The sequence below is a fragment of the Giraffa tippelskirchi genome, chromosome 12 (assembly GCF_054371585.1).
Source record: "Giraffa tippelskirchi isolate mGirTip1 chromosome 12, T2T-mGirTip1v1.2.pri, whole genome shotgun sequence".
In the NCBI taxonomy this organism is placed as follows: domain Eukaryota; kingdom Metazoa; phylum Chordata; class Mammalia; order Artiodactyla; family Giraffidae; genus Giraffa; species Giraffa tippelskirchi.
In genome coordinates this window covers 67,142,311-67,152,179 of record NC_137286.1, presented here as the reverse complement: position 1 = coordinate 67,152,179, position 9,869 = coordinate 67,142,311, and the positions used below count along the sequence as shown (strand labels likewise).

Here is a 9,869-nt window from a genome sequence, read left to right as displayed (position 1 = left end):
CTTTCGCGCCTCCAACTTGGATGCGGGGTCTCAAAACACTCAGGAGGGGGAGTGCCTTTTCCTGGGTACCACGGCGCATCCAGGCCTCGTTCTGCCCCATTCTGTGCTGTGTCAGCCCTGGATGGAGTCTTTCTTTCTGAAGTCTCAGCGCACAAGCTCCACGTGATATCGGCCCCAGGTGGAAAGGCATGGAGCTGCTCGTAGGCCGACAGACCTAGGAAGCAGATGGGAGAATGACCCCCACTCTCCAGATGGAGAGACTGGGGAAACCCTGAGGGGCATACGCTTGTCCAGGGCCACACCACTTATGAGAAGAAGGAGCCTGGTCTGAGAGCAGCGGGGTCCTCGGAGCTCAGGCCCTGGCTGCACCCAGGCCTCCCCAGGGCTGTGGGCTGGGCTGTGTGGCTGTCACTGTGCCTGCACATGGCCTAAGGGGGGTGGTCGAGCAGTCAGAAACCCAGAGATTCCCTTGGGAAGTTTTGGGGAAGGGACCTCAGCACGAACCCCAGGAAATGATGTCACCTGCCGGCAACAGAACCCAACAGAACCCGCAACCCGTGTATCCAGGCCTCCAGAGCGGAGAGGAGCCCCCAGCCAGATCACTTGCTGCCAGGATGTTCTGCTGTTTGCCCCTGCCCAGAGGCCGGGGCCTCAGGAGAGCTCACAGGCAGTGTGCGTGGGCACCCTGTCGACGTTGGCTCAGGGCACCCCCGAGAGGCCTCTGGCCCTTTGCCCGGAGAAACAGAAAGGTAACACGGGGAGCCCCAGGCCGGGCCAGCCCACCTCTCCCATGCCACCCGGAAACACCGGGTCCTTTGCCTGTGTGTGTGGATGCGGGTTTCTCGGGGTGTGTCTCCCTCAAGGAAGCCCAGGCGGATGTGGGTTCAGAAGCCTGCGGGCAAGTTGTGTCCACACCCCAGGGGAGAGCAGGCTGGCTGGGATGGGGAGAGTGCGGGCAGCGCCGGCCGCCCAGGCTGGCCTCACACCCTCAGGTGGGTCTCTTTCCTCCCGGGTGGGGATCTGAGCAGACACACGTCTCTGACCCTTCTGGGAAGAGAAGTTCGAGCAGGCAGAAGCAGCGGCTCCACTGGCCAGGCCCAGCTCGGAAAAGTCCCAGCATGGCTGGCTGACGGTCACTGTCGTTGCAGAGCTTCCCACGTGATGAGGCCGAGGACGGGGACACCCCGTCCACCTCCCGGAGGGAGGGGTCGGAGCACCACCCCCCCGCCCCTGAGGCCCAGTGCAGGCTCCAGGTGAGCGTGCCCACGGAGGCATCAGCCCCACCGGGGGCGAAGCGGAGGCGGGGAAGGCCTGCTGCCGAGACACCACACAGGATACACCCGGCGGCCCAGTCTGAGGCTGCCACGGAGCTCAGCACACCCGGCTCCGACCCAGAGTCCCGAGAACCCCAGCCTCTGAGGCAGCAGGAGGACCTGGAGCCCAGCACGCCAGAGCACAGAGGTGAGGACGCTGGGGCTGGTGCACGGGAGTGTGTGGGGAGGGGGTGCTGAGCTACACAGGGACGAGTCCCCGAAAGATGCTGCTGGGCCTGCAGCAAGCGCTGGCCTCACACCCCCACCCCCTTCTTGCACACTTCAGTCCCAAAAGACATCCGACCCTGGGTATTCTTTGGGAATCTCTTGGAAGCTTTCTGTCCCGGGATACGCACATGCCAAGGCTGGCCTGTGGGCAAACTTTGCTTCTCCCCCAGCTCTAGCACTGGCCTCCAACTGGAACCAGGCTCCACTTCCCAGACCTGTCCCTACAGAGGTGGTGGCTCCAGGTGCAGGACCCAGGGATCCACCGAGGGCAGATGGAGAACCGAGACTTGCCCTCGCAGAGACACCAGGCCAGCTGGGTTCTGGCCAGCACACCGGGCAGATCGGATCTCCGTGCCTGCAGGACCCCCAGCCCCAGGCACTGATGTCCCACCCCCTCAGCCAGAACCTCCACCTCCACGTGCACCTGTACCTGCTCGGGCTTTGGCAGGAGAACCCGAGGCAGAGGAGGAGTCACCGCCTCGGCAGGGAGAGCCTGCCCTGGCTCCCGCGCAACACCCAGACGCCGACGATGACTCACCCACCCCTGCAGGAAGAACGAGCCCCCGCTCTGGACAGAGACCCAGAGCCCTTGCCGGAAACACCACGTCCAGGGGAGCGGTCGGCTCTGCCGCCTCCATCCCTGTCGGCTCACCGTGGACGCTGTCAACTCGGTCTGCCCCCAGGGGACATGGAGTTCCTTTCCCCTGAACTGCTTTGCATTTGGTTTGTTTCCACCTTTCTGGTGATGTTTTATTTTTTGTATGGTTTCCTGTATTTTTGTTGGTTAAGTTGGGAACTTGTTGGTTAAGTTAGTAAACTTTTTCATCATTGTTGCAATTTGGGAACACTGTTGTGTAACTCTGGTGATACTGTGTTACCATCACCACTTTGTGGTTTCAGACCCGTTTGATCTTTATGCCCCACCCCGCAACAAAGCCTGGATTCAAGGCAAGCACGCCCTGTTCATCCCTCCCCCCGATCCTGAACACAATTTCAGCTTTTCTTTCTGCATTCCTTCCTATATTCTTGGTGTCCCCAATCAATGACTCTCAGTGAAATGACTGAAGGAGTTTCTTTCGGACTCTCCACCTACTGTAAGACTCCATTGGAGAGTTCTCATTTTTATGTCATTTGAACTAGCCTTTGATAGCTGACAGGACGGTGTACGTCCTTTCAAGATATCATGTGCCAAACGAAGCCCTTTTGGCAAATGCCATCATTATCTCCAGGCAGGCATTGCTGTTTGAAGGGTGACATCTCAGCCAGAAGGCAGAGGCTGAGCTCCTCTTGTTGCACCAGCTCCCAAAAGAAGCCAAGAAAGGGAGCTGGAACAACAAACCACCCCAACGCCCAGGAAAGCGTTCTTCACGACAGAAGGCTAGAAAATGACCCAACAACCTTGTGGCCCAGAACCCCTCTAGAAAAATCACTGTTCCATAAAAAAGAGAAACACGTGGGTAGTTCCAAGGAGAGGCAATGCCCATGGCCAGTGTACTTTAGAGACGGCCTGACCGCTCCGGGGAAGACACGCACCGACGGAACCCCTTGGGAAACAGCAGTGAGAGTCCTCACCGTCGTAAGGGTTTCCTCTGGGGACAACCTGCCCTGGGCACCACATGAGGGAGCAGACCGGCTTCTCTTCCTCTGCTCCCACACCATTCACTCATGAAGGCAGCTCAGGTGTTCTCATGCCCTGCCTGCCTGCCTGCCTGCCTGCCTGGCTCATCCGTGAGCTGTGACCACCTCCAGGGCAGGACTCCACCTTCTCCTCTCTGTGTACCGTGAATCTGCACACAGTGGGCTTTCAGAACCTTAGGAGACTTGAGCCATTCCCACTCGAGCCAGAACCCTCCCCAGGAAGGAAAACGGCTGTGGGGTCATTTTGGCCCCAGCACTGGTTCCGAAAGCCTGGCGGCTCCTACAGCCTCTACGGTGTGAAGAGGGAGGTCCCTTTTGACAGAGCTTTCCGGCTGTCAGATCTAAGCTGTTGTTTCACTGTCAGCTGTGTCTCTTCCGTTGCAGCCAGGTGGGCCACGCTGCTCCAAAGGGGCTCACAAGCTGAGTGGCAAGGGAGGTATTGAGAGGACAGGGATGGCTACAACGTGCTGCAAACTGAGTGAGGGTCCCCACAATCCTCAGCAAAGGTCTGTGGTGTGCAAGTGGGGAGTAGAGGGCCCCCAAGTTCCAAAGGAAGGGAGGTACTCGGGAGCTAAAGCCCTTGGCTGCTGTGGTAGCAGCTGCAGATGGCAGCTCGTCCACAGTGCACTTCGAATGAGGTCATATGAGCGGGACTCTGGAAATGGCTCCGAAATCAAGAGAAAGGGGTCAGGGTATGTGGGAATCCGGCGGGGGTGGGGGGTGGATGAAGGAAGGTGTCCTTCCTCTCTCCAGTGCAATTTGGTTTGGTGAGTCTCAAAGCTACCAGATGGCACTTCCCAAGTCAGGCCCCCGCAGGAATCAGGGTGGGCTGCGTGCCTCGGCGCCTGCTACAGGGACAAGCCACACCAGTGGCCTCCCTGAGCTCCAATGGCCGGATCTGGGGGTTCTGTCTGGGTGCACACCTCCTTGCTCTGGCCATGTTCCCCCCTTCTCTGAGCACCAGCTTCATCCTCTCGAATGAGGACATCGATTGCTACCTTGGCACGTTACTCTCTTCATCCTGTGAAGACTCATTAGGCTTATCCTACAATTACTAGCTGGCCCGAAGAGATATCTCCTGAATCCAGATTAAGCTGGAGTCTCCCAGGCTCATCTGGCATGTCTTCCCTGAAGTCTGCCAAAACCCACACCCTTGCATTTCCAGGGACTCCCCTTAGCCAGCTGGGCAGAAAACCCAGCATGGTTCAAACAAGCTGACAGACAAGCGGGAGAGGACTCACGGGCAGACGGCCTCCCTCAGGTCTCGGGTGGAGCTCTGGGACCACAGCAGCAGCGGGCCATCCCAGCCCCTGGGCTCAGCAGCGCCCTCATTCTCAGGCCGGCGGCTCAGCCCTGAGGGGAGCAGGAAGGTCACCAACTGCCGCAGGCGGACCTCAAGCCCCTCCCACTGCTGGAGCCTGACCTCCCCCGGCCCCACCCCTTCCCCTACCCCAGCAGAACGAGAGCTCGTCTTCCCCTGGCTTCCAACGTGAGGCCCGGCCCCGGGCCCCGATTGGGCACTGCCCCAGTCCGGAGCCAATCACAGTGGCCAGGGAGGTGGAACGCACCGATTGGCCAGGGCCAGGTCATGTGACCATACTCCCCAGGAAACTCAAATATTACCAAGATTCCCTAACAAACCAATGAACAAAATTATCCAGTAAAGGCAAACCGTACTTTTTAATGAGGCCAATGTCACAGAAAAAAAAAAAAATCCTTCACAATGAACTGCTCAAGGAAGCTACTAAATAAGCTTTCAGAAAAGTTAAGACTTTTTTTTTTTTTTAATAGGGTGACGGAGAGCTATACCTTTCCCATCTATGTGAATTTAGGTTTAAACGAGATTTCCCTCGGCTATTATATAAGACAAAAAACCCCACATCACCCCCTTTCACTCCCCCCACCCCCAAAAAGTGTTTTAGTCTATTGAATTTTTGTGTCCTCAGTTGTGTCTGATTCACGGCAACTCACGAACTCTACACAGCCAGGCTCTTCCGTCCATGGAATTCAGGGCAATTTTTTTCTGTCACAGCAAATGCCCACCCTGGGTGATCCAAAGGCAAGGGCTCAGAGGCTCCTGAGAGACTAACTCCTTTCAGCTGAGCACAGAGCTGGCTCCTCACTGGGATGCCTGTGGCCTGGGGCTCCCAGAGGGGAGAGCAGCACTCGCCCCACCGTGTGGTCACTGCTGGAAGTGCAGGCTGCTCCTCACTCCCCCTTGACAGTGTCCCTGAGGGCAGAACAGTGGGAATCTACTCAAGGTGGAAACGCAAACTCCGATGCAACCAAACTTCCCACAAGGTCTCCAAAACCACTCAGGAACAGGGAATTGGAAACTGCAGGGCATGACATGAATGGAGATGGAGACTTGACACCTTACACCGAGTTCACTTCCAGTTATCCCTAGACAAAGTTTCCATGAAAACTTGTCACAAATCTAGAAGAACAATGAGCAGAAACCGGACACGTGCTTTGAGTCTTCACACACAAAACAAAAAGGCAGCCCACAAAACAACCCAGAGAATACAGTGGACTTTGCAAAATCAAAGATATCTACTGTGGGAAAGACCTCATTACAAAAGCAAAAGACAGGTCATACATCGCGAGACGAATGAGTGGAAACACAAAGCTTCTCAAGGATGTGTCTCCAAACAGTCAAAGAACACCAACACGACAAGCCTGTGAAAACTAGGGAAAGGTCTGAAGGGACACCAGACTGAGGAAGACACACACAGAGTATCCCGGATGATGTCCAGCACTGAGGGCCTGAAGAAACAACAGTCTAGTTGCACTCCCTCAGGCCTGTGTGACCCTGGATGAGGCCTCTGTTTCCCGGTGGCTCTGAGAGATGGACAGGGAGGAAGGGGAAGAGAAATCACTTGCATTTCTAATACTCACAGCAAAGTCTTCCAATGAGAAGGGAATTATCACCCCCACTGACAATGCCATTCACTGAAGTGATACCCACGAGTCCATCTAACCCAGAAGGGAAGGAAGGACCTGTTCTCACAAAACGGCGAGAGATGGAAGAAGGAAGATCAAGCCCACACCAACCACTGGAAAGAGAAGCTGTGCTCAGGGCTTGAAAGAATTCCTATTGGGAAAATGATGTCACAGCCCCACAAGGCAATCCACAGCTTCGATGCTATTCCTCCCAAAATGCCAATGCATTTTCGCACCGAACAAAGAATTGCAAAAGGGGTACGGAAACAGAAAAGAGCCTAAATTGTCAATACAATCCGACGAAAAAGCCCCGATACGGACATCCAAGGTTGTGTGAAAGGAAATTAGACGACCAAACTAGGATCCTCAGGAGAGTATCGGAGAAGGCGATGGCGACCCACTCCAGTACTCTTGCCTGGAAAACGCCCTGGACGGAGGAGCCTGGTAGGCTGCAGGCCATGGGGTCGCGCAGAGTCAGACACGACTGAAATGACTTAGGCGCAGCGGCAGCAGCAGGACAGTATGCTATTGGGAATACAACAACACACACAGATCCAGATCGATGGAATAAAGTTGAGGGTCCAGAAACAAACCCCGGCATCCATGGTCAACTCATCTCTGACACAAAAGGGGAGAATATCCAAATGGGAACAAGAAAGCCTCTTCAATAAATGTCCATGGGAAAACCAGACAGCTACATCTGAAGAACGCTATTGGTTTTGATCTCACACCACCTCAATATCGGGGAAAAACCTCACCCTAAAGACTGATGTCATGAGACAGCTAGAAAGAAGCGTAGGTCAAAGGCTCCTTAACATCAGAGTCTCCTTGCCATTTGCTGGGCGGAGGTAGAAATGGGTCTCTTCAAGTAAGGGAAAGAGGAAAACGAAGTACGCCAATGGGTTTCCATCCAATGGAACCTCTTCACAACAGAGAAGCTAAGCATTCAGAAATGCAAAAGATGGGAAACGGAACATGAGAGACTCCTTGCAAGTGGTGTATCTGAGAAGGGGTTCATATGGAAAGAGACGAAGAATGCACAGCACTCAGATTCCAAGAAACACCACCACCACCCTTGACCCTTCCCCCATGACCAACTCCGACCTAAAGCCTTTCTCTCCCTCTAACCTATCCCTAAAACATAACCCTCATCTAATCATATACATGTGCATTCCTAGCATCCATCCATCCACACACGAGAGAGAAAGAGGAAGACACAGACTGAATCGAGAAGGGAAAAGAGAGGGACACAGACAGAGAGAGACACGGAACCAAAGAGAGGAAAGGAGTCGACGGTCCAGACTTTTCATCAATCTGTCTCGAAGGTAGAAGCAATGACAGCGCCCATCCACCCCAGAAGGGGGAAAAGGACGGAAGGTTTGGAGAGGAAAAGACAAGAACGCAGGGAGCCATTAGAAGCTCAGCCACCCGCAGAAGCCGAGCTGGGACACTTGAACAGAATCTCAATGGAAACAGAGGACCAGAAAGTTGGCTACTCTTTTCTATAAGAGAGGGAGACCTTCGAGTCTTCCTTTCGCGCCTCCAACTTGGATGCGGGGTCTCAAAACACTCAGGAGGGGGAGTGCCTTTTCCTGGGTACCACGGCGCATCCAGGCCTCGTTCTGCCCCATTCTGTGCTGTGTCAGCCCTGGATGGAGTCTTTCTTTCTGAAGTCTCAGCGCACAAGCTCCACGTGATATCGGCCCCAGGTGGAAAGGCATGGAGCTGCTCGTAGGCCGACAGACCTAGGAAGCAGATGGGAGAATGACCCCCACTCTCCAGATGGAGAGACTGGGGAAACCCTGAGGGGCATACGCTTGTCCAGGGCCACACCACTTATGAGAAGAAGGAGCCTGGTCTGAGAGCAGCGGGGTCCTCGGAGCTCAGGCCCTGGCTGCACCCAGGCCTCCCCAGGGCTGTGGGCTGGGCTGTGTGGCTGTCACTGTGCCTGCACATGGCCTAAGGGGGGTGGTCGAGCAGTCAGAAACCCAGAGATTCCCTTGGGAAGTTTTGGGGAAGGGACCTCAGCACGAACCCCAGGAAATGATGTCACCTGCCGGCAACAGAACCCAACAGAACCCGCAACCCGTGTATCCAGGCCTCCAGAGCGGAGAGGAGCCCCCAGCCAGATCACTTGCTGCCAGGATGTTCTGCTGTTTGCCCCTGCCCAGAGGCCGGGGCCTCAGGAGAGCTCACAGGCAGTGTGCGTGGGCACCCTGTCGACGTTGGCTCAGGGCACCCCCGAGAGGCCTCTGGCCCTTTGCCCGGAGAAACAGAAAGGTAACACGGGGAGCCCCAGGCCGGGCCAGCCCACCTCTCCCATGCCACCCGGAAACACCGGGTCCTTTGCCTGTGTGTGTGGATGCGGGTTTCTCGGGGTGTGTCTCCCTCAAGGAAGCCCAGGCGGATGTGGGTTCAGAAGCCTGCGGGCAAGTTGTGTCCACACCCCAGGGGAGAGCAGGCTGGCTGGGATGGGGAGAGTGCGGGCAGCGCCGGCCGCCCAGGCTGGCCTCACACCCTCAGGTGGGTCTCTTTCCTCCCGGGTGGGGATCTGAGCAGACACACGTCTCTGACCCTTCTGGGAAGAGAAGTTCGAGCAGGCAGAAGCAGCGGCTCCACTGGCCAGGCCCAGCTCGGAAAAGTCCCAGCATGGCTGGCTGACGGTCACTGTCGTTGCAGAGCTTCCCACGTGATGAGGCCGAGGACGGGGACACCCCGTCCACCTCCCGGAGGGAGGGGTCGGAGCACCACCCCCCCGCCCCTGAGGCCCAGTGCAGGCTCCAGGTGAGCGTGCCCACGGAGGCATCAGCCCCACCGGGGGCGAAGCGGAGGCGGGGAAGGCCTGCTGCCGAGACACCACACAGGATACACCCGGCGGCCCAGTCTGAGGCTGCCACGGAGCTCAGCACACCCGGCTCCGACCCAGAGTCCCGAGAACCCCAGCCTCTGAGGCAGCAGGAGGACCTGGAGCCCAGCACGCCAGAGCACAGAGGTGAGGACGCTGGGGCTGGTGCACGGGAGTGTGTGGGGAGGGGGTGCTGAGCTACACAGGGACGAGTCCCCGAAAGATGCTGCTGGGCCTGCAGCAAGCGCTGGCCTCACACCCCCACCCCCTTCTTGCACACTTCAGTCCCAAAAGACATCCGACCCTGGGTATTCTTTGGGAATCTCTTGGAAGCTTTCTGTCCCGGGATACGCACATGCCAAGGCTGGCCTGTGGGCAAACTTTGCTTCTCCCCCAGCTCTAGCACTGGCCTCCAACTGGAACCAGGCTCCACTTCCCAGACCTGTCCCTACAGAGGTGGTGGCTCCAGGTGCAGGACCCAGGGATCCACCGAGGGCAGATGGAGAACCGAGACTTGCCCTCGCAGAGACACCAGGCCAGCTGGGTTCTGGCCAGCACACCGGGCAGATCGGATCTCCGTGCCTGCAGGACCCCCAGCCCCAGGCACTGATGTCCCACCCCCTCAGCCAGAACCTCCACCTCCACGTGCACCTGTACCTGCTCGGGCTTTGGCAGGAGAACCCGAGGCAGAGGAGGAGTCACCGCCTCGGCAGGGAGAGCCTGCCCTGGCTCCCGCGCAACACCCAGACGCCGACGATGACTCACCCACCCCTGCAGGAAGAACGAGCCCCCGCTCTGGACAGAGACCCAGAGCCCTTGCCGGAAACACCACGTCCAGGGGAGCGGTCGGCTCTGCCGCCTCCATCCCTGTCGGCTCACCGTGGACGCTGTCAACTCGGTCT

General features: G+C 57.2%; 1 protein-coding gene across 1 annotated transcript; it reads left to right on the top strand.

Moving 5' to 3' along the window:
- Positions 1 to 591: 591 nt before the first annotated feature.
- LOC145529932 (uncharacterized) lies at positions 592 to 3,572 on the top strand. The gene is made up of 3 exons (XM_081550702.1): positions 592 to 749; positions 1,149 to 1,461; positions 1,712 to 3,572. Exons 1-3 carry the CDS (start codon positions 615 to 617, stop codon positions 2,347 to 2,349), a joined length of 1,086 nt encoding a protein of 361 aa, XP_081406828.1. The 5' UTR covers positions 592 to 614; the 3' UTR covers positions 2,350 to 3,572.
- The last annotated feature ends 6,297 nt before the right edge of the window (positions 3,573 to 9,869 follow it).